The 25,293-nt window shown below is 39.2% G+C and overlaps 1 protein-coding gene across 1 annotated transcript in view; it reads right to left on the reverse strand.

The window, feature by feature from the left end:
• Window positions 1-340: 340 nt before the first annotated feature.
• gpr4 (G protein-coupled receptor 4) overlaps window positions 341-25,293 on the reverse strand; it is a 54,839-nt gene continuing 29,886 nt past the window's right edge. Inside the window, exons 2-4 of the mRNA XM_084950798.1 lie at window positions 6,693-7,387; window positions 5,215-5,479; window positions 341-4,548 (exon numbers count right to left, since the gene is read on the reverse strand). Coding sequence (XP_084806924.1) covers window positions 3,833-4,548; window positions 5,215-5,479; window positions 6,693-6,827 — 1,116 coding nt within the window. The 5' untranslated portion in view covers window positions 6,828-7,387 and the 3' untranslated portion in view covers window positions 341-3,832. The remainder of the gene's footprint in view (window positions 4,549-5,214; window positions 5,480-6,692; window positions 7,388-25,293) is intronic.

Here is a 25,293-nt window from a genome sequence, read left to right on the forward strand (position 1 = left end):
TTGTATAGGACATTATGAATGTGTCCATCCCTATGAGGACAGGCTGTAAGTATAGGGTTGCATCTAAAGCATCACAGTAGGAAGGACGCATCTCACAGTGTCAGAAATAAAAAAAAAAGCAAGCACACGCAGGACACTCATTGAAATACATGCAGATACACACACACACACACACACACACACACACACACACACACACACAGGTTGTACAGCATGACCTTGATGTTGTTCATTAGCTTTACAGGAAGGCTGGAACAAAACAATGTGAAGAGTGAAGAAGGTGACTTTGTGTTGGCAGGATCCCAGACTTGCTCTGTCCGCTGCTCTGTGATCTGTTACCTGCATTTGCAGGGTTCTGTGTACTGCAGACGTTTTGCTTATCTCGGCAAATAATTTTGACCTGGATTTTTTAAAGGTCTGCTGGGTAGAGCTGTCTCCTTTAACGCTGCCAAGTTATGGTCGAAATCTCATTTAAAAAAAAAATCCCTAAAACACACAGGAAGGACTTGCCAGAACTTCGTGTTTATTTTGAGGGTTCAGTAGGACTTTATAACAATTTCACACTATTAAGCATTAGTAAGGTATTTGGAATTATTTATTTATATATCATTACTCCTCCTTTTTATGCCATTTAGAAATGCAGATATGTTTATCCCACTGTTACTGTTACACATGTACAGCTATCACCCTGAGTCATGTAGAGTGACTCTCACAGACCCTCAGGTATCCTCAAAGAGTTAAAGAGTTGTGTGTTCGCTGGACAAAAACACATTGTTCCTCCTGAAACTGAGGTTTGACTCTCTTCTCCAGCACCTTAGCAATTCACAGAGCACAGCAGGAGCAGTTGTGTGAAGTCTTTCTAAATTAAATACAATAGTCAGACTATACACTTTATTTGTATCTCATGACATCAATCCTTCTGTGTAGGTTTGTCTACAGTAAATAGTGTTAAAAGAAAAGTGAAGTGAGAGGTTGTAGTGTCTCAACTGGGTATTTACTTTTGAGTGGTAATTTTACCTTTGGGCCTCAGTGCTTGACCTTTCTTTACCAATTGTATCACAATGTCAACAGTTTAATTCTTGTGATAAAACAGGAGGAAAAAAAGACATTAAAAAAGAAGAAATAAGAGAAAGAGAAGAAAGAAAACATTAGAATATGCTGATAAGCATAGACTTGTTTCCCTTAAATAATTTCCATTTCAAAAGCCACCAGCACGAGAGAGCTGCTTCAGCTTTAGCTTGCAAGTGCAAAACAAATGCACGCTGGAAGATGCAGTTTTTTATATGCATAATTTATTTCTCACTGACACTGTTATTGAACAAATACACATTTTGAAGCCTGGCACCTCCTCCTTTGGACTGACACACAGATACATTAAAACCAGTGGCACATAGGACAACACTTAGGGCAACATTAACAAGCTGAACTTGTCCAGATACTTTACATTATTCCACTGAATTTAGCAATGCTTTCATGCCAGCGCAACATAAACATGTTTTCCGAAATATGTCCCATACTGCATGTGGAACAGCAACATGATACCTGAATCCACAAAATAATTTGATTGGACTGGAATAATCTGAGCCGCAATACCGCACGTCAGAAAAATCACATTGCTTTGTCTCTAAACATCCAGCAGGGCATCCTATGATGTAAACACTTATGAGATGTCATTGCCATGGATCTAAAAATACAAAAACATTAGACTCCACCTAAAACTGAAATAAAATTTATAGATCAGTCTGACAATTGAAGTGAACTTTTTTCCTAAACACATAGATTGGCGTGATCTTTTAAAGTCGGGATTGAACCAACATCCATCCTAATACGGGGCTTGTGCATCACTGGTTTCAGTAGCAATTACTTTATATGACCAAGCTTATCATTAAAATGTTTTAAGAAATTGTCAGTCATATTTACATTTAAAACAATCAGCATCAAGTATATATATTTTTAATATTTTAATTTTAAATAAATCATCAATAACAGTCAATTTCCTATTTAAATTCTGCCTTAACCTGCTACTGGTTCTTCTGAAAGTGGTTTAATAGTTATAGCTACTGAAGGATTTCCTTAACAGGCCTTTCAAAATAAAAAAAATAAAAAATCTATGAATCTGTTTCACTAATATAACAAAGGTTATTAGCAGCCAGGGATGTCACTTCAATCAAGGTCGAATGCACATTTTCTTTCCATTTTAGGGAAGCCGAGGATGAATTATGAGTGCTGTGCAGTGGTGCACATGCAAATGCAGGAAAAACTCATCTGAAAGTTTGTACTACATATAAATTTGATTAGTCTGGATAGTTTAAGCCAGAAGGCCTGTCTCTAACTGCAATGTAAACGTTATCACTGTTGGTCAACTGTGTGTACTCTTTAGCCCAAGCGTGCAGCTTGAATTCATTGATTATTTTTTAAGCAATACATTTTTCATTTAGCGGTATGTATGCTCACATATTCCAGTAGCTACTGTTAATTGCATACACATACATTTGTCTGAAGTATGACACTGATCTTCAGCTCCACAACATAAAATAATGGAAAATAATAAACTTTCAAACTTATCTGAAGGCTTTTAAGATTTCTTTTTGATATCCCGCTGGAGGGAGGTTTATTTGCTGTGTGTTATAAAAAATAAAATAGAAAACATGGCTCATGGTATACAACAACTCTACTGTAAGCCTTCTTGCCATCACAGTTTACAAGCTGAGGTACTTCATAAGGCTTTTTAAAAATTCCTTTAAAAATTGAACACCATAATAAAGACATTTTCAAGAGACCATTAATCCTCTGTCCTTTTAATCACCATCCTGCTTCTTCTATATATCCCAAAGTGGGGATATATTCTTAAGTGCATTTGAGTTTCGACCACTAATAGCACTCAGCCATGCAGAGCGTGGTCTGTTTGAGGATTTCTCATAAATATTCAACAGTATCTTTGTGAATGATTCCTGGCACGCTGGAAAAATTGTCCAAAAATCCAAGTCATCAAATTTTGTTGATAAAATCCTTATTAGCCACACCACCCACAGACATCAGATTTGTCAGCTTGTGGGTCTTGCACTTTGATTCAGACTGAAGACAAAAACGATTTGCTGGCCAGATTGGCCAATGCAAAAGTCTGCTGTGGCTGAATCCTGCAGATGCTTGAGATCCCCTGACTCAGCAGCCCAAAGTTTCTTCTGATCAGACACTTCACATTATCATGATGATACTTCATGATGATCATAGCCAGATTGCTAGGGCAGAATAGGACATTAGCATGCTAACATCTGCATGCACTGTAGCTGTGTGGAGGCTGTTAAACTGCAGCTCTAAATACAAAACATTCAATCCATGAGACAGAACTGAGCTTCACGACCTTTCTGTCTGAGCCTGATGTGTTAACAGGTTTTTGAAATGAAAGAATCTTTTATGTAATGTCCAAAGTTTTTTGTTAACAGACAAAATTGACAGCATGAGCTGTCCTCAGGTTTCACTCTCAGACTACACTTTACTTTTTGCATCACCAGTGGTGAGAATCTAACCAGTGGTTTGACTATCTTTCATTCACCTAACAATTTTGTGTTTTGCTGCGTAAGCATTTCATCCTCCCACATGTCTGTTCACATGACCACAGACCCTGTGTTTTGTTATTTCATTTATCCCATTCTTATTCTGCCTTTTTGATATGTCACCTACTGACTGAACCCCGTGCATCTGCAGCCACTGGTTGCATCTGATTTCAGCCTGTTAGGCCGTCAGAAATGAGACCCTGGAACTGTTAGGAGCTGCCGGCCTCTCACTGAGCTGATCAGTTTGGACCTGCTACTACTTGTTCCAACTAGTTAAGTTATTTCCTGAGGATGGTCATCTGTAGACACTCCTCCTTCAGAGCCACCAGTTCAGTTTTGTAGTTGTTGGTCTTGCCTGGATCAGCATACACACAAGGCTGCTTCTTTGTTGACAGCGGTGTGTCCATGGTTACTGAACCAGCATTGAGAATGTCAGCATGTGAAGGCGAAGAAGAGGGCCGCCTGTTGCAGGCCACTGACAGTAAAGCAGACAGGGCTCGGCCGACATCATTCCTAGCTCCCTCGTTAACAAAACAGTACAAAATAGGGTCAGCTACGCAGTTCAGGCTGGTCAATGCCAACGATACATGGTATGCTGCAAACAAGGTTTCCTCTGAGCTGCAGTCACATGGCTTCTGTAAAAACATGACACTCCGCACCAGGAGGAGGACATGATATGGTCCAAAGCAGAACAAAACAATGAGAATCAAACTCAAAGCTAACCGCTGAATTTTGGCCTTTTCCTGGCGCTCTGTTGAGACATTGCAACGCACTGCTGCAAGGATCCCTCGGTAGGCGACCAGCATTGCCGTCCACGGAGCAAGGAAGCCAAGAAATGACCTGTAGAGGTTCATGCCTGCTACCCAGTCCTGCATTGGATATTTCTCAAAGCAGAAGGTGTGATTGAACCGGTCCTGGAAGAGCTCATCATGGAAGAGAGGAGCAGAGTTTGCTACAATCTCAATGATCCACACAATGGTGCTGACGAGGATAGCTGCAGGAAGCAGAGGAGAGGAAAGACAAAGAGAGCAAACATTAAATACCGTGGTAACTTCCATTTCTATATCTCATGTACATTTTGGTCACTCTGTGGACGTCCAATTCCCTTATTTATTGAATTTGAGCATTGCAATATGTGCTGGATCTTGTCCATTTCTTGAATTTAATTCTTGTAACACAGACAAATTATAGGGAAGCATAAAACCTCAGTGTGTATAGTGTATGAACCACTGATTGTTCTCCCTCAAACACCACAAGCCATTACAGTAAGTCTGAGCCATCCATCCATCCATTTAGTCTATCCCCACTCTCACAGGGCGAGAAGCACACCATACCCTGGACATTTCAGCAGTTTACCGCAGGGCTGACAGAAAATCAGACAACCACTCACACTCATATATACATGCCTACAGCCAGTTTGGATCATGGGGACAAATTAACTGTCACAAACACAGGAGAGAGGCATCCTTGGAGTGATCTAAAACAGCTGGAAGTGGTCCAGAGGTGAATGGGAAGATGACTTGATTGGACTTAAAATGGAAAACTCGCAGAACGCGTGTAAAGAGGTCCAAGTTTTTTAGTGCAACATGTTTTTTAGATTCTTCCCTTCACAGGGATTAAAGATCCAGTTTCTTTGGTCAAGTTTATGTTGCATACAAACCTGTTTTGATTCGTCGAACTTTCACAAAGCGCAGAGGGTATGCCACAGCCAGGTACCTGTCCAGTGATATGCAGCACAGGAACGCGATGCTGACATAGATATTAGTATAGAAGATGAAGCCAAATAGCTTGCAGCTCTCCTGACCGTGGATCCAGTTATCGTGATGCAGGAAATAGTCGATCCACAGAGGAAGAGTGGCAATGTAGAGGAGGTCAGCCACCGACAGGTTAATCAGGTAGATGCCGAGCTCATTGCGTTGGCGTACCTGGTGCAAAGGGGAGAAGGTGAAGATTCAAATCTGAACAAGACTAACATGTTTGCTTAAAATTGGTGAGCCAGCTATCCTTTGCATGCAATCTCTCCAACAGATCAGAGAATGCAAACAAGGTGTGATGCATATTTGCCTCAGCTGCAAATGATTTGGTTTCCTGGAAGTCAAAACACAGGAGAATTTGAAAGGCTGATTGTGTTTGGTCTGAATATTAGCCCTTTGTTACCTTTAGTGTTGTGCAATGAACGTCTGGCTCACACATGCCTTAGAAAATGTTTTTGGCTGAACACTGAATTACTGCATATACAAAGTATTTAGGTCTAACTGGTATTCAGTTTGAGTACTATCATTATTGAAGCCGGTGATCTGGTTAATGCTGTAAAGCGTGGTAGCAACAATGACCATAATGCACCTGACCCAGCACTCCTATGGTCATCTGAACTGTAAAAATGTGCCCTGATGCTGACATGAAAGACAAATAATGTAACATGAAATGTTGCTTACTTTAATGATGGCTCTTTCTGAAAAACATGAGTTGCTGAGCTTTATGAATAAAAGTCAATAACAATCCTTCCTCTTGCTGCCAAAGCAAACTGACAGTCTGTGGGAAACGCAGTACAAAATATCCCAAAGGCTCTTTTGACCGTATCTGGCAGGCAACGTTGAACATGCGACGTAATTGACAAGCGTCATTAACCACAATTGTGTGTTATCCTTAGTTACGCTCAGTGCTGTGTTACTTTTTGTGAACTGTTTTGTTTTTAGTGCAGTAATAGGAATGTTTCTGGATTTCTACAAAGGGAACCCCAGAAACCACCAGAGTTTGATTTTGTGATGATTCTTCTTACTGGATTTATCTGTCCGGTCTTCAGTCAGATTTAAGGTTTATTCTTTAACAAAAATCAGTTATAATCCAAGAACTATGGCTAGAAAAAAAAAGATATTTGAATGACTTATACGTATGCCAGACATCTAAAGTGGATGAACACTTGGATTGTTTTTACTATGCACTTTGGGAATAAACAGAAAGATTAGCAGGGAGATTTCCTTGGAAGACAAAAAAGACCCAAAATAAGACCTATTTGTTCCCAAAATGGCTCGTGAAACCAAAGTGGCAGGTTCTAACCCCAATCTGGAAACCACTGTGTGATAGTCTGATACATTTGAGGCCATTGGAGGTAGAAAACTGTGGGTATGTGTCCCTCACCTGCATGTAGGCGGCCCACAGGGCCATGCAGTTAGTCGGCAGCCCAAGAACGATGACTATGATGTAGAGTGTGGGCTGAAAGAACTGGTCCACCTTACTGTCCACATTACAGAAGGTGATGTTGCACATTGTCATGTATCAGACTATCTGCAGGTGTGCGAAGTGTGTTCAGCTACTCTCAGCTTTGCGTTTTTCCCTTCTGTAGTTTCACTATGTTCCAGCTCCAGCAGTTTGACAGTGACATGATGACTCTGACGTCCTGCTCAGCAGTCCCACACAAGGTAATGGAGGAAAACATACGTGTTATTTCCAGGGAATGTCATATCTCCTATTCTTTAAACCACTGTCCTCTTGACTTGACATGTTATAATCCTCTTTCACGCTTCCAGGCCGGCCTTTGTCCTTCAGTATAAGAGGTGAAGAAGGGAAGGAGTGAGCTATATAATGTGGTGAAATGAAAGCTGCCTTATCAATGCCATGCCAGGCTTCCTGAGCCTGGAGAAGACCTCATCAATCTTTTAGAGATTAGAGGTCTGCCAGGTCTACCATGAGAGCGATGAGCCTGAGCATCACTTTGTGTGTGCCGTTGTGTCTCAAGGTCCTGATGACACACAAAACCCCTCAGAGATGCTGCTGGTGAGGCAGGAATGACAGCTTCGGTGGACTGGACCTGTTTCTTCGCAAGTCCTGAAAATCTGCAAGAAAGAGAAAGAGAGAGCAATAAGTTATGATAATTTGTAATTAGAAAATGTTTTTTTTTTATTTGTTTTTGCATAATAATATAAATACTGAAACAGAACTATATAAAAACACTTATAGGGGTCTATTTATCCAAGGCCATATAAACAAGTGGTACATCTTACAGTACTGTCATATCTTTTGGACCATTTATGTCTATTAAGCTGACAGTTTTGGGGATTTTGGGAAAGCATGAATTTGGAATAACTGTGACTAAAACTTAAAATATTTAACTTTTTTTTGCAGAAATTTACATTCCCCAGAGCTTGTACTGGTCAAAAAACAGTTTATTCTGTCTTGTCTTGCATCTATTTGCCTTTTACATAGATTTTTAATGTGCAATAACTGAAAACTCCGACAAGCATTTTCAGGTATTTGCTTTGGATATTTGAACTGAATGGGATCCTTCTCCTGGTGAAAGCAGACCACTCAAAACTGCGTGGAATGAACACACCCTTCATATAACACAACAAGCACTTGTCTACTAATATATTGAATTTTCCTGCTCCAAACATTCAGAAAAGTGTGTGCAAGAAAAGACAAAGCATGTGAAACAGTGAATCTCTACTACCCAGCACAATAACACAGCACATGCTGACAAACCGTACAATCACAAGGCTTTTGCATAACATGCAAACATAAAGTCAGAGAGAGACAGAATTTTCACCCAAACACATACAATGACAGAAGGAGCAGGACAAGAAGCTGATTACCTCTTTAATTACTATATTTCACGTATTGGTTCACTTTGATGTATTTTTTTAATCGAATATATTTTTGAACATTATGAACCACACTGCTCCAAAGGATCCAAAGGATGCAAATTCAATGTTTGGTGCAAAACTCTTACTTGGGGGAATACACAGAAAATTTCATGGAAATCTACTAGTCTACTAGCTTACTTCCTGGTTGCAAATCCAAGAAGAGGCCTCAGAGATGCCAGTTCAGTGATCAATGATTTTGGACTGAGCTGACAGCTACTGTCATATATACAAACACAGGAGAGTGCTATGCTAGGACATTTCCTCAGTGACACGATTAAAAAAAGCTATGTTTAGGAAACACTGATTTTGATAAGGTGACCACAACTGGGCCACAGCTCTGCCCTAATCTGTTGTCAAACACACACGTTCGTTGCAGAGATAATTACTCATCACTCTTGTGCTAAATTGTCATTTTTTATGTTCTAAAATGTCAAAGGTGTGTCAGCTGGTAGATGAATGTTTCATGTTTCTGCTCGTTTTTAATATTTTCTGCTAATTTTGTTAATTCCATAAGAGAGAAACTAACCCCTGTAACCCCGGTGAAATACAAAGTTTGACATTTTAAGGAAATGAGCTATAGGTGATACAGGAAGAGGAGATGATGTGCCAGTTATGCAACACATTTTTTGGTTCATTCCTCAGTAGCTGTGAGCACACCCACTGTACTTTGAGCATTTGCATTAGCTAAATGTGTGACCTTTTGTGGCCTCCGTAGGTAATTCCGTTTTTCCGTTCTTTGGCAAATTGCACCATTTGGTCAGAAGCTGCTGGTGTCACAGAAATATGTACAAGGTGATGTGATGGTACTATTTCAGAAAGCAAACACTCGAGTGACATACAGAGGCAGGAAAGGTGGAAGTGGCATAAATTACCAGACTGTCAACTAGAAGAACATCCTGTTTGGGAGCCTCCCTTTGTTCTGTTAGTTTGACTTTTAATTGTTGTTTCCTTTCACCTACTTAGCTAGTGTTAGGAAAATATTTTGCACTTTATCAACTGTTGAGATTTCCCAGTGTGTTAAAATCTAACCTCAAAGGGTCTCGATGAAACACTATGACACTTCTCCCACAGCATCAGTGCCAAAGGGCATCTTGTGCATATCTGTGAGATACCAGTATCTGTGACAAAATGGCAATATTTGACACCCTGGGAATAAGAATGGACACCTGTATTGGATAATTATTAAAATTCTATTGTGTCAAGCTTACAATAGAAGAGCAAAGCCCTGCAGTGATTATATTAGATGTGTAATTATAAATAAAGAATCTCTGAGATTCTCCTGTCCAGCTGGGAGGGTTTTTTAAAATTTTCAATAAATGGAAAGAAACACGAGGAGGAAAGAAGCAAGACGAGAAAGGAAGGAAATACAAACGAAGAGGTTTGGGGGTGCAAAAAAGAAAAGAAAAAAGTCAAGAAGAAATGCAAAAGTGTGAATGAAGAAGAAAGAAAACATCAACACTAAAAGACTTTTTACCTTGCATTCCTGAAGATGAATATTTATAATATGAAAGACAGTTTAGATGCGATCCCACTGAGCCGTTGTCTTGAAGACTCTCTTTCACAGCACTCGACAATCAAAGAACTGTGATCACATCTGTCCCCACTGAGCAGAGATGAAAGACTTCACTTCCTCATTAGATAACAGCAGAGCCACATGTCAGTGACAAAACCTTCACGTCTTAAACTCCCATCACAGAGCGCAGGGTTAGTACTCAAATCAAACTATGGAATCAAAGGGTAAGAAACTAAGTTAATGTAACATAAAGACTGTCCAGCAGCCACAGTGGAGTAACTGGAGGATCAAGTCTGGCTCACGGACATGCTGTCAGTCCTTATTTACAGAAATAAAATAAACCAAAGTGACATGGGCTTATTTTCCAGCACGTCTCCGTTCTGTTATCTTTCTCCACTCAGTCACCACAACTATGGTTTGTAATATCAGCTGCAGATATTTATCATGCTTCATTTCCATGTGAGTGATGCACATGCATGTGCTTTCTGAGAAATGTATGCACACATTTAAGCCACCTGTCAGCAGTCAGAAGTTCTTCTTTCTGATGCAAAGTCAACACTCATCTCCAGTCACTGTGAACATGTTGCATTAACCAACAGAGTGTATTGACAAACACTGTTTTATTCTTTTAGATTTAAGATTTTGAACTAGTTAATTGTCTTATTGCTGCTGCTCATGTCATAATTTACAGTGTCAACATAAATGTTCGAATAGGTCCTGAACGTTAATAGTGCATGGATGGTTTTAATGAGCGAGTCCCTCTTTGTTTGCAATGTTCACAAAGATGTGGGATGCATGATTCAACTTTCACAGTGTTTCACTAATACACATTTGGTGATAACATTTAAAAACCTTGCACAATCAGCGACCAATGTGATTAAAAAACTGATAGCATGCAAGCGTGGAGGCAACACAGTGGTGCAATGGTTGCCCAGCAAACGCAGTTGAAACAGTGGCGTTATCTCCTTGCTCAAAGCTGATTGCAGTATGAGGGCAGAAGCCGGACTATGTAAAAGGGCAACACTGACGTTGTTCCCAAGAACAATGGAGGTCCAATGAGATGGTCTCTTACAACACAAGAAATATATTCCATGTTGTTGCAATGAAGAAAGGGGATGCGTACGTCTAACATCTTCTTTCACAGTACCCCTAGCAACTTCTACATGTCCTCCTTCATTACATCCATGAACCTCTGTGAGGTCTTCCTGTTTTCCACCTTCTCAGTTCCATCTTCAACATCCTTCCTTCAGTATATCCACTATCCCTCCTCTGCAGATGTCCACACCATTTCAACCTCGAATCTCTAACTTTGTCTCCAAGCCACTCAACCCGAGCACTCCTTCTGATCCTTCTGTCACAAATCACCCCTGACACTCATCTCCACCCTGCCTACACTCTTTTCTTCACTCGTCTTGTGCAATGGACGCAACAAATTGTGAGCAATTAATTGCACAAAAATCCCATTGAAGATGGCTTGGTTGCCAGTGTCAGACAGGGTTCAGAAAATGCTGATCTACTGGGATTTGCCACTGGGATCATCTGTAGGATTTACAGAGATTGGCCTGAAAAGGGGAAAATATTCAGTGAGCGGCGGTTTTCTGGGCAAGAATGCTGTGTTGATGCCAGAGGTCAGAAAATAACTGCTCTGAGCTGTTAGGAAAGCAACAACAACTCGAATAGGAGTTAAGTGTAAGGGCTGAGCTCCCAGTTTACATGGGCTTGTTTAACTTAAACAAAAGCCGTGGCGCTGTCGCTTTTATAAACATCCAAACTTGGATTCCTGTTAAAATGTAAATCTGCAGATTAGGAAGAAGCTTCACTTCACTGTGTCTGTTTATCTGTTCAGTGCACATTTAAATAGATATGATAAGTGCTGGCAAATATAGAAACTGAAAAAAATACCTCTCTGACAAATTCTTTGATGTCATTACCAGAGGGAGGGTGAGTTGTTTGTAGCTTCTGTTAATGTAGAGATAAATAAATAATAAAACAAACAAAAGCTTTTTGTAGTTTTAATAAATTCTCATTTCAGTTTTACACATGGTCTAGAAATACAGCTTTCTTTCATCCAGATAGCATCTTTATTTTCCCTTTCTTTCTTTTACTTCCCTGCTGTTAGGCTCTCTGTGCAGTCCCAGTTGTATTAAAAGAACTTCTTTTTAAAAACGCCCAACATTCCTATGAAAAAATATTGCATAAGGTACAGTTATGTAGAGATGTTATGTGAAAGAAGATTTGAGGCCACAGGCTCAACAGGTTTATTAGCAGTGTTGGTCAAGTTACTTGAAAAAAGTAATCAGTAACTAATTACTGATTACTTACCCAAAAAAGTAATCCCGTTACTTTACTGATTACTTATTTTCAAAAGTAATTAATTACTTAGTTACTTTTTAAAAACACGATTTACAACCTGAATAGGTGATAAAGTGATAGATCTGTCAGGCCAATTCTACTTTTTCTGCATAATCCATCACAAAATGTAATCAAATGGAAAAGTCCCTTTTTAAAACTTGTTTTATTAGTTTTAATCTTTTAACTTTATGCATCAAGCAAAAATGTAATTATATGCAACATTCTCTGACTTGAATAAATTAGTTTAACATTTAAACCTATTTTCCACACATTCCAGCACATAAAATATTTTTTTGTGTGTGTTTACACTCACTCTTTCAAATAGATGCAAGTAAAACACAGCAGAAAATAAATAAAGTCACAGACTAGCGGTCCTGTTGTTCTATTTTCACCTGTAAAGCAGGAGCGCCGTAGGCGGAGGTTTACCCTGGTGCAGGTGTGCCGCAGCGTCAGTGGAAGAATCCGCGAGTTTCTCTGTAAATTTCCCATTACGTCATAGCGCACTCGGTGCTTGCTTGGAAGCTTAGGGTTTTTTTTTTCGCTGTAAAAAGAAGTTTTCTTCCCACGCACAACGGACACTAATGTTTTTGTCACTTTTTGTGGAATCAAACTCAAAGTAAGGTCAGTACTTCCACGCTTTAAACGCTGCACGCTCATACTCTCTCCTGCATTCGATATATGATCCACTGTTGATCTGCACACAGCTGTTGTCACAAACGTCGCACTCGCTTACGTCACTGTCATGAGACATTCTTGCAAAAAAATCACGGTTTTAGTAACGCGGTAACGCAGCGTTCCTACGGGAAAGTAACAGTAATCTAATTACCGTTTTTGCAATAGTAATCCCTTACTTTACTCGTTACTTGAAAAAAGTAATCGGATTACAGTAACGCGTTACTGCCCATCTCTGTTTATTAGTAATAAGGAATTAGAAATGTGTGTGCATGTATGAACAATGAAGGCCTCTTTCGACCTGTTTGGGGCAGTAGAGTAAAACACAGCAGTGTCTGATCTGCTGCCAGAGGAGATTAGGTCAAGGCAGCACTGGCAGCAGCACAATTACAATGTCGTGTTCCCAAGACTTACAAGGACATTACTGTGATTTTCAATCATTTCAAGGATACTAACTCCAAACCTTCACCTTAATTAGTCATTGCCTAAACTAATTTTCCCTCCAAATGTAACCTCAGTCTAACCTCAGCTTAAACATTATTGTTTATTATTGTTTCTCTTTATGAGGATTTGCTTTTTATCCCCATAAAGGAGAAAAGTCCCCATAATGTGCATTAGTAAACAGATTTAAGTCCCCACGACACGATTAATACCCATCCCCGCATGCTGCAACGAATCAAAGTGCCTCTCATTGTGCACCTGTGTTGTAGCCACCTATGGCGTTTGTGGTTTTTCTCTAGGTAACCAACTCTTAATATGTCACAAAGCAACATTAAGCAGGATAACATGAAACGTACCATACTTTATTTTCATACTTTAGAGCACCCATACAAGTCAAAGCTCTTTACATCATTATAAAGTCAGTAGCAGCGAGTTGAAGTCATGTGATCAGTGTACTTTGTCACCACTTAATAAGATAATATAGGCTGTGTTCCTACTGCTCATGTAGGATGTTCTATGTTAGAAGACTATATCAACAAGCTCATCAACAAAACTTGTAGTACGCTACTTTTGTTATAAGATATTCTGAGTGCATTAGATATGATACAGTAATATTGCTTATACATTCAGATGTACAAAATAGCAAATTCTCTTTATAATCCTCAATATCCGTTTCAGTCTAATTTCATTTTTTATGATGTTTATACAGTTGTTCAGTGTTTATAATCTCATATTACAGTAGTTATTTTGCTGGTAAGGTGTATGTATGTATTTCTTAACACTGATATTTATGTGGCCATTGGTTGTTCTGTATTTTGGTTTGTAAACATATTAAAGAAAGAATATGGCCACAAAGTCATTTTTTCAGAAAATCTTTAAAACACTTTCATCTTTGCATAACAGAACCCCCCCCCCCCCCCCCCCCCCTTAATCTCAGCCTAAACAGGAAACTTAAAAAAGTTGGTTATAAATATCTGTATTTGTGCTCCAAAACATGAAGTGTGGTGAGCAAAACATGCCTTTAAGATAAGTCTAGGTTAGTTAATAGTTCATCTATCCATCCATTCTCTTCCAATTCAGGGATGCGTGGGGGTTGGAGCGTATCCCAGCTACCACAGGGCGAGAGGCAGTTTACACCCTGGACAGGTCGCCAGTCTGTCACAGGGACAACACATAGAGACAGACATCTATTCACACTCACATTCACACCTACAGGCAGCTTAGATTCCAATTAACCTAACCCCACTAACTGCATGTCTTTGGACTGTGGGAGGAAGCCAGAGTACTCGGAGTGAATCGACCCAAACTGCTGCTAACCACTGTTCCACCGTGGTTAGCAGCAGTAATATAACCCTTTATTTATTCTTTCTTTAGTCTAGTGTCTGCGCCGTAATACGAGACAGTGGAGCATCTAGACACAAGATCCTGACCTGTGTCTGAGAAAAGGTCAGAGTCACGTGTGTGTGACTTTGTCTGAACTGTAAATCTAACCTAGAGAACAAAGATGGTTTTGGAATGTGAGCTCCGCTTCTCACTTGTTAAAAGTGCTGCTAAGAATAGATCTGAGATCTGGAAACAAGTTGAAAATGTTAAAACAAAGCCCAGCCGGCACCTCATTGCCAAGTGTATCATAACCGGTGGTAACAAAATATCCTTATCCTGCTATGCAAAAGAAATCTGGATGCATACAATTGTTTCCACAATGAACTGCAATTATACAGGTTTTTGCTTTAAGCATGCAAAGTAGATCTGAGTTTTGGATAGTGTTAGATTAGGAGGAATGTAAAAGATGAATGTAAAGTGTGTGTGTGTGTGTGGGTCAGTGCTGAGGCACTAACTGGGTGGCTGTTTGCCAAACATTCCTGTTGACAGTCAAACAGCGGAAACAGGAAGACAGTAACGCAACACTATCAGCCGTGCTGAAACACCTTGCACACTTCACAAAACAACTTGGCCTCTTCCAGGACACAAGCATGCACGCATATGCATACACAAACGCTCATAAAAAATCATCTAAACCACACAGTGGCAATCTTCCGCAGGTACAAGCAGTTTTCCTGTGAGGCCTGTTCATTTTGTTAAAAACCGAGCACCCTGAGTTCACAGGGGAGGCTAAATTTGTGTTACACCAGCTTATTAGCACAGTTCAGATGAATAATACTTTAAAGCTGTGTTTTATTTTCAGCTTCTTCACAAACCCTCATCAGTATCGGTGATATGTCAAGGTCAGCATCAGCGTGCTGTCACACCTTCTTTGTTTTCTTGTTCTTAAACCAGAGTGAAAAATGCCGTCTTTACTGTACACACTGTCGGGTTATAAATACATCCGATTACGATACGAGTTGCCAGGAGTCACAACTTGTTCAGTGGAAGTGCAGGCTTGTTATGTGCCAAATTGCAGTTTTGGCAATAAAATGAAATAAAACAAAGTCAGATGGTTCATCATTACTGGACACGCTGAACGTGTCAGTGATGATCTCAACAGTCTAGTTTAGCTGAGGAAAGAGGAAGCCATGATAAAGTCTTTAAATATAAAAACAAACTTAAAGAATACTGAATAACATTTAGGTGAAAACTTACACTCAGTTTACTGGCTATTAAAAACAAAACAGGTAGAATCCACAGCTCCCTTTGTATTATTTTGGGGACATGTTATGTAGTGGAAATGGAGAGAGAAGCAGGAAATTAACCACTAGACATCCCAGAGCATCTTAGTGAACAGCAGAGTCAGAACTGCTGAGAAACGCGTGCACTCAGGATAATCACAGTCAATATTTCTAATAGCTTACTGCTTAATTATTTCTCAAGCGAACTTTACATGAAAGACTCGGGCATAAGCTGCAGTTGTTACTGTTAACAAACTGACAGCACTGCTACAATCTATGATAATGAAGTTAACTGTTTAGTGAAATTGGATTTACCACCCTCTAAAATTCTTATTTCACGGTGCGTTTGCCAAATACTTTCACTCACCCTGGCTTTTCAAAAACTCGAGCTCAATGACAAATAATAAGGACAAGAAAAGAACTTGGGCTGCAGCCAAGTGGTGACAGAGAACCGGACACCTGATGACAGCAGAGTCACCGTGGCCCCTTGTTCTCGGTTTAGGCCCACCCATGTTCCCATGTTTCTGACATCAACTTCCCAACATTTATAACATTTTTGATAGTTTTAGCAGAGCTAGAGTTCAGCAAGTTCATTATCGTATTTTAGACACTCTTACACTGTTGTGTGGGCAGCTTGTTGATGGTGTGTCTGCACGCTGCTCTGTGGGACACAGATGAGGTTAAACTGTATTTATTAGTATTTCCCATTAACTGCGAGTAAAATGCTCACTGTATTATCACTTCAACGTGATAATGCCACGAAAGATGAGCTCAACTGTTTATGGAACTGGTAGAATTTAACAAAAACAATGAGATAATTCTGTAAATATTAGAGACGACTCTCATTCCTTGTAGATTTTTAGCTTCCAGGATTATGAAATTTCAAGAAATTACAGTTCCTGAATTAAACGAGAGGACACAGACCCCAACCTCACCACCAATTATTATAACATGTACAGTACAGCGACCCAGACCCTGCTTTGTTCCCACCACTTATGGCCATCTTCCAGATTATATATAGAAAGTATATGAATGTGCTCAAAGCATATTTCGGCCTTTGTGCCTGTTCTTTTTAAATGTTCCTTTCTTGTAAATCCTGGATTTAAAGATGTTAGTCAGGTGATTGAGATTTTTTACTGACATTTTTTATATTTATTTTTTACATTTTATATTTATAATTATCTATTATGTTTAAATTATCATTTGAAAAAAAATGAAGGTTGTCACTTGTCACATACAAGTGTCACCTGACCATCTAAATCACATCATAAGTAGGCACAATGCCCATTCTCCTTCTGGCTTCCTCACTCATCCCTTGTAATATATTTTAAATATGTTGAATTGTATTATTCTCACTTACATCATTTGGGGTTCTCTTCCATTTTTTGTCAGGTCCTGTCAATTCAAACAACCGCTAAGCTTACCTGACATTTATCTCGTACAAAGATACTGAAACGGCTTACCTGCTATGGCAGTATTCCTACACGAGCAGGGAAGACTTATCATTGAAAATGTTTTTCCACTGGTACTCAGACAGGAAGTTCATTCCTCTCAGGCATTTTTTTAAAGGATAAAAGAACAAGATCTTGGGAACATTTGAGGGGGACTTTAAAGGTCTAGTGGGAACTGCAAGAAGCTTTGTACAAAAACAAAGATTAGATTGTATGAGCCACTCCTAAAGCATCACATGTCCATCCTACGCAGAAACCTTTACTCTATATAGTATTGTAACGCAGTGACAGCAGTGGTACGTAAGATTTTGACAAAGTTTGTGTTCTCCATTCTTTGAGCACCGGTTCGAGCACCGTATAAGCACCGGCACCGTTTCAAAAGTACCGGTTTGGCACTGGTATCAAACCTAAACGATACCCATCCCTAGTCCTGAGCAGACACATTTTGCACATTTTTTACATTTTGGAGTGAATATTGACAGTCTGGCTGGCCCACATCCTTTTTTCTTTATGCTCATTCCAAATATGTCTACACACATTATTAACAATCATATTAGTGATATTAATAACGCTTTTCTATGTGTTTTTTCCCCTCATCCCCCTCATCATCCCCCTCATCATCCCCCTCCTCGTGTGCTAAGCTCACCCTTGGGATAAAGTAACAAAGCACAATAGGAGACTAGCAGAACAAGTTCTAAGGACCTGATCCTCACTTAATTCGCTCTCATGTACACTTGTTTTAACTTCTGTTAAACTTGACGAAGGCTGGTACCCATTTGAATTCCCAAATACATTAAAACCCATATTTTTATTCTGAACTGTGAAGATTGAAATAAAGCCCCTCCTTCCCAAACTTTAAACCACCTCTTAACCGAGACTATTAGCAGGGCAACATTAAGTTATCTTACTTAGCTTACCATGAATTGAAAGGCTGGGTGTAATTAGGCTCATGTAAGGAAAGAAAACTGAGTTTATATTTTCCACAAAACATATTTAAACATCCTGTCTATCATGTAGTGGCTCTTCAGCCACATATCTGCACATATATCCTACAGCATCTACTTCTAATACTAAAGTATGCGTGTCTTACACTTGTAGCTTTATTGGTTTTAATTTGCATTAATTAAAACATGCACACACACCAAAAAACCAAACAAAACACCAAACCACATCCGAGAGCATGGCAGTGACCAGCTCTGGTGTAAACAATGCTGGCGTCCTGCAGCTGCTGCTATTGTATTGGCTACACAGCCAGTGTTTATAGACATGGAGTAAGTCCGGACAATATCTATTACATTACTGGCAGGATGCCTCACTGATTGTATCAGTCCGTCCAATGAAATTTGAGCAGAGTCTATCACCAGTAATTGGAGTTTTATCTGCTGCTATTTTTATTCAGTTAATCATATGAGTTAAATAAGTAATGATTGATGTTAAATTGCACTTACAACATAAACAGACTGAGTCAGGGTGTTTCAGCCAGTATAGCTCCAGGTATGTCACATGGTGACACACAAGCACACAAAGACATACACGGCCACACAATTCAATTCCATTTTTTTATATTTTTAAAATTTTAAATTACGCTAACAGTCACCTCGAGGCACTTTCTATTTTAAGATTAAGACCCGACAGTAACAGAGACAATCTAATGGCCCCCTTTGAGCGAGCACTTAGTAACAGTAGGAAGGAAAAACTCCCCTTTAACAGGAAGAAACCTCTTGCAGAACCAGGGAGGGGCAGCAATCTACTGCAACTGGTTGGTGGTGAGGGGGAGGAAGATGGGACAAAAGACACAATGTGGAAGAGCGCCAGAGATCCTCGCACGCACACACTCACATACCTACACACACACACACACACACCCTCCTGGAATTGCCACATCTATCACAACTGCTGTCTTCGACTCCTTGTCAACAACCACTTTATCTGGTTGGTAGACCAACAACCGCTTGTCTGTCTGGAATTTAAAGTCCCACAGGACCTTTGTCCTGTTTTTCTTAATGGTGAGAGAGACAGACAGACAGACAGACAGATGGGCCTTCCTCGCTTACAGCCTTGACTCTGTGGCTGCAGTGAACATATCATTGAGATCCTTTACATACAAAGCCAAAGGTTTAAAACACTGCCTGAAGCATTGTTGTAAATGGGCACTCTGCACTCAGCTGCAACTGGGAGTCAAAATTCTGTTGCAATGGATCCAACAATCCTTGTTGATTGTTACGTCCCCGTTAAGGGAGATATTCATGCTTCATTGAAACTGTTTAAAGAAGGAGATTTGTCCAGTTCTACGGTTAATCTAAGATTCTGTTGAATTGCATTGTGTTACACTAATGGTGTTCACACAACACATATATAGTCATAGTTTATGTAGAAGAACATTACTTCTTGTGAATTTTTTCCACAATTTGTATAATTGTAGAATTCCAGGTGAACCTCTGCACTTCTTTTTAAGCCCAATCATGTTGCTGATCTGCCAAATTAGTTGCAAATGTTTTTGAATCTTTCTTTTTGGGACAGCTTACTTTTCCAGTCTTTTGCTTCCTCCATGCCAACTTTTTTGTAAAGTGCTGCTTTTATTAAATTCAAAATGAGCTAATATTTTTCTTATAATGGTGCAATTTCTCAGTTCAGACATGTGAAAAAAGGTCTATATTCTATTATATATAACATATGGAGTCACAATATTTGCAAATCATTGCATTCTATTTTAATTTACAGAAACTTTGCTTTTACAGGATTATTACCAAAAATGATGCAAATAAACCTGCTAAGAGCTGATTGGATATAGTCTGAAGATTATAACTCCAGAAACATTTGGTAGTAAATAAAATAACTCTATTACTTGTTCCATCGCATTTCAGCTTGCTGCCTTCATAGCAGTTTTCATAAATCACATTACCTATATTTTAAATAGCAGAGACAAATAGAAGGAACAAAAATACAAAAACAACCAGCTTGATGCATCTATATACATACTCGTCAATGGAGCCCCCAATAAAGTCATTTAGCTTAAAGCCTGGCATTCTTTACCAGGGATCAAGGACATGTAGGTTTACGTCTAGCTCTGCTGAAAACGCTGCGAGGGCAGCATAAAAATCAATAGCATCATTTTTTTCAAGCTTTGCATTTCTTCTAATTTCTTAAAAGCTATTTACTGAGTAGTTCCTATCTTAAAAAAATAGCCTGTCATCTTCTGCCTCTGTCCTTTTTGATATGTGTGATTATCTCTGTGGCTTTTGATGGAAGTAGCTCCAGGCAACAGAACACAATAAACTGGCTTGACATTAAAATGTATGGAGCTGCCAATCAAATTTGTTTACTTGCAGGAATGCTTTTCTGTATATTTCCTCTTTGATCTTGCAAACCTACCTGACTTCCATGTTGGCATTTTGTTCATGAGATTCAAGGCTATAGCACTCAGGACTACCGACCGCATCAGACAAGAAACTTGGGCTGCATCTCCAAGCTCATGGGTCTGAGTTTGAGACGGGTGTCCCAGAGGGGTCTTATTGTCATAATGAATTGTAAACACAAGGGAGGACAGTTCAGTGTCAGCTCCCATAAGTGTGGTGGGAAAGTCCCAGCATCACTCTCATGAACCCCGCAACAATAAGCACAGCAGGGCGAGAGGAAAGAGAGCAGAGGAGGTTTGTTGTGGAGATCTTGACTTATCAGCGCCATGACAGCTAGTGCAGACACAGCGACTGGGTCAAGATGAACTGCCTGTGTTTCTTTTTGTGTATTTGTTGTCCTTTTGTACTTCTTTTTTTTGTGAGGACGCTGGAGTTCAGCCTTCAAGAGAAGAGATATTTTTGAGAAGTGCAGACATCTTGTCAAGCAGTAAAGGGATGATGAGTTAGAGTTTCTGATTTGAGCAAATTATTTGCTACATGAAAAGATGGATACAGTCTTTTCTCTGCTTCCTCTAATCTCTGAAAATGATTTTCTTTTTCATATATTGTTTTTATTTTTTTCATGTTCTATACATGTGCAATACCATCTTTATTTTTATTTTATTCTACTACTGTGTAACAGACAGTTGGACTACAGGCTTTTTAAACATGGTCCTGTTTTTATCATGATTTTCTTGTTTTTTTTTTCTGTGTATATTTTTGTTCAGCATGTGTCATGTATCAACTGTGTGAGAATAAAGGAATCTGAATCTTAAAAAACGACTCAGTCATATTAATTGATGGAATTTTTACATACCAAGTACCTTGGCATGAACATAAGCTTAGAAATTGAGAAATGAATTTTGTTAGCGAAACACAGCAATAGTGTAACTGCTAGTTTGGTAGCAAGAATGAAACTGATCAGCAAATCTAGTTTATTTATCATATGAAGCAGTGTTGAATTTCAGGAACAGGACAAAGGAAAGGTGTGTATCCTAACAGTTAAACTATGGAAAACACTGTTTGGAGACCAAAATTATTGAGACCGTGTCCAATGAACTCGCAGTCTCTTTGCTTTTGAAATGATCGCTTTGAAGATCTATGACTACTCACCATTAGTTGCCATCTTCAAAAGGACTTTGTTGCATGACGGTGGCAACAAAGTGGTCCTTAAAAAAAAGGGGTCGAGTGTGGGGTCAGCCAATCTGTGATAATTAACTGTAAATAACTGGTAACCCACATAATAGAAATTGTAAATAATTGAAAACCCACAGTTGACAACCACTTGTTGAGTCCCCTGTTATGTCGTCACAGAACAGTTGTTCACATTTGCACAGACTGGCAATAGACATGGGAACTAACTAATAACAAAGTTATTAAATTACTTTCACATTTCTTTGTAAAATGACCTGAAATGCATTGTTTCATAGTTACCAGTTAACAAAATATAAACTTGAGGCTACAATCCCACACACCAACACAAATTCCTATCCTAATGAGGACATATGATCGTTCTTAATATTTAGGTATGGACATAAAGCTGACAGCTTTAACATCACTCTGCGTTCTTGGCTAGCTTAGTGATAGCATGCTATCTGTGATTATGTTTAAAAAGAGCCAACGTTGTGTTGGCAGCATGCAGTTGTTTTTGTCCTGGATGCAGTTTGCACTTTACCACCAATAAAAATAAATAAAATGTCCATATGTCCATATCCATGCTGTAGATTTTGCCATTGTTGTCCTTTTCTGGCACACGAACCGAAATCAGCTGACTGTAGAGCAGGTTTCACCGATAAGCAGAATCGATAGGCAGGCAGACTAACAATTCCAAGGAACTAAATAACTGGGAACCAGTTCTCTTCTCAATTCCCAGCCCTACCGGGCAACCATTGAGTTTTCCTAATTGCAAGGAGGCTGCCATCCTATTTTTACTCTAATGTGACTGAGCCATAAATGATAATGTTTTTTATATTACCAGGAAAAAGCAACGCAACTCAAGGCTGGTTGTGGGACTTTTACACAGTGTGGCATATGGTGCACTCACTGCTGGGCTAAACACACTGTTCATGGACACACAGACAACAGAATAAATCAAGAGAAATGTTCTAAGCTTCCAGCAGGATTTCAGTCAGTTTTCTGTATTAAAATAGTTTTAATAGATCTGTAGAGTAACTAGGAGCATGACCTAACAAATCCAAACTGTGTTTACATACACTGCTGTGTAAAACAAACAATTGTTAAAGCACACTTGTCATGTCCACTTGCCTACTGTTTCAAAGAAAGGCTTTTCATTGCAAACTTTTGATATATATATATATATATATATATATATATATATTAGTGCTGTCAGGGTTAATCTCGTTAACGTCATTTTAACGAGATTAACCCTGACAGCACTAATATATATATATATATAGTAGGGGTGCAACAATACATGTATCGATATTGAACCGTTCGATACAGTGCTTTCGGTTCGGTATGCATATGTATCGAACAATACAATAATTTTAATTTTTTTTATCAACTTTTCTTCTGACGATGCTGTCTGTGTTGAGCGCTCAGTGGATCTGCGTTCGACTACTCCGCCTAGGCTGCACTGTCGAGTGCAGATCCACTGAGCGCAGCGCAAGCTAGCAAGACAGAAGCTAAGCTCGTTGCAACATGGCAAATTGAACCTCCCCCACCCTCATTCAGATCTGGCCTTTGGAACTATCTTGGTTTTCATGTGAAGCATGACCCTGAAGGTAAGCGCGTCATGGACAAAAGTAAAACAGTATGTCGGATGTGCCGTCCAGCCCCACGCACGGGGCGATCCGTGGTAATTTGTTAACGGAGATTTGCCGCGTTGTGGCGTTAATGTCATTTTAACGAGATTAACGCTGACAGCACTAGTGGGAACACAACGAATATGACTGCACATTTACGCCGACATCAATCTAGTGCAAAGTCAAGTGGAAGCAGACAAAAACAACAAGCACGCATGCTACAAACTTTACCCAAGTCATTTAGACAGCCGTTAGCACATGATTCTCCTTATGGGGACCTGATATGTTTAATATGCTGCTGAGAATATAGCCCAGAAGAAGCGTATAGTATAACTTTTATTTTGGAAAGAGCCATTTCTCTGTAATAAACTCTCTTTTTCAAAGATGAGTGATTTCTCGATCAGATAGATTTATTTTTTTATTATTTTGTTGTTTCAGCAACATTAAATTTAAAAACTGTACTTTTGAGTTAAAATATATATTTATAATTTTAATAAATGACAAATTAAAAAAGAATGAACATTTTTTGTATCGAAAAAATATCGAACCGTGACACCAAAGTATCGAACCGAACCGTGAATTTTGTGTATCATTGCACCCCTAATATATAGTTAAATAATGAACACATATTAGCTTTTGCTCCTTGTTGCTGTCAGTGGCTGCTTTGGGCTGGATGTTTCATTTCTACTGGCCATCCGGACAGTCATTGCAGCACATAGCAGTCAAACTTTCAATCTGTCCAACTTTGCCTGCAGTGACCACTCTCTGCACTATAAAACGTACACAATATACAGCACAAACAACAGTACAGGACGTGTGCATCACTGTTTTGGCTCATTGGAAAGTGGCTCCAAGCACAAGCCACTCTGAATTGATGGCTAAGAGATGCAGGTCACTGAACAGCAGCAGGTGTGATTATGTAGTACCAGTTTTCTGGATAGAAAACATTTAACGTGTGGTCACTTGGGAATGGATCTGCTCTCCTCCATCTTAATATGTCCTAGCTATTAGACAAATGTGTTCATATGGTACAAACAAGGCTAGTATGGAATTACCACAGCAGGTTTCTTTATCATCATTTACTTCCTTCCATATTTAGTGACAGATAATGTGAATGAACTGAGACAGATTACACTTTAACCAGCAAAAGGAAACCACCAGGATATTTTTTTACAATAATCTTTAGACCCTCTGAAGCACCTGATCTTTCAATTCTGAATAAAGCACGTTATTCAATTAAAAACAATGCAAAGATAAAAATGCAGAAAACGGATATTTGCTCCAAATAGAAAGAGGAAGGCAAACAGGAAGTCACTGCTTAAAAATGATTAATCAAAGCAGAAGACGCAAATGCAGGATGTAATAAGAAAATGGGAGAATGAAAAAAGGGGAAAAGACGAGTGAGGAGAAGAGAGATGAAGGAGAGGGAAGCATAAAATGGAAAAAGATCAAGCGGCAAGAGGAAAAATGACGACTGAGAGGCAAAATGGAGAAGTTTTTTTCTTTTAAGCCTCTGTTATAGACAGAAAACAATAAAGTTTTATTTACAAGTGACAAGAAAGACAGAGGAAAAGGAAACAAAATGTTATGTGCACAAACAGGAAATACTGAGTTTCACATCGCGTGTCTATGTTTGGCACATAGATTACATGTAAATGAATGCTCAGTGAGCCAAGAAATGTGCCCCTCCCCGTGGAATGTGATCATTCAAAAAATGAATGCACATCTCAGTGTGATGTTTCAACTGCAAGAAAAGAAACCAAGTGAGGAAAAAGAATACCCAGACAATCACAGACACTGAAAATAACCTTTCTGGTGAAAGAGAATGAGAGCAAACTGAGACATCTTACAAATGACTCGAGTTTCATTGTAACTGTAAATGCACAACGAATTTCCTGAGATTT

The sequence above is a fragment of the Perissodus microlepis genome, chromosome 14 (assembly GCF_051167445.1).
Source record: "Perissodus microlepis isolate ML-2025 ecotype Zambia chromosome 14, ASM5116744v1, whole genome shotgun sequence".
Taxonomy (NCBI): domain Eukaryota; kingdom Metazoa; phylum Chordata; class Actinopteri; order Cichliformes; family Cichlidae; genus Perissodus; species Perissodus microlepis.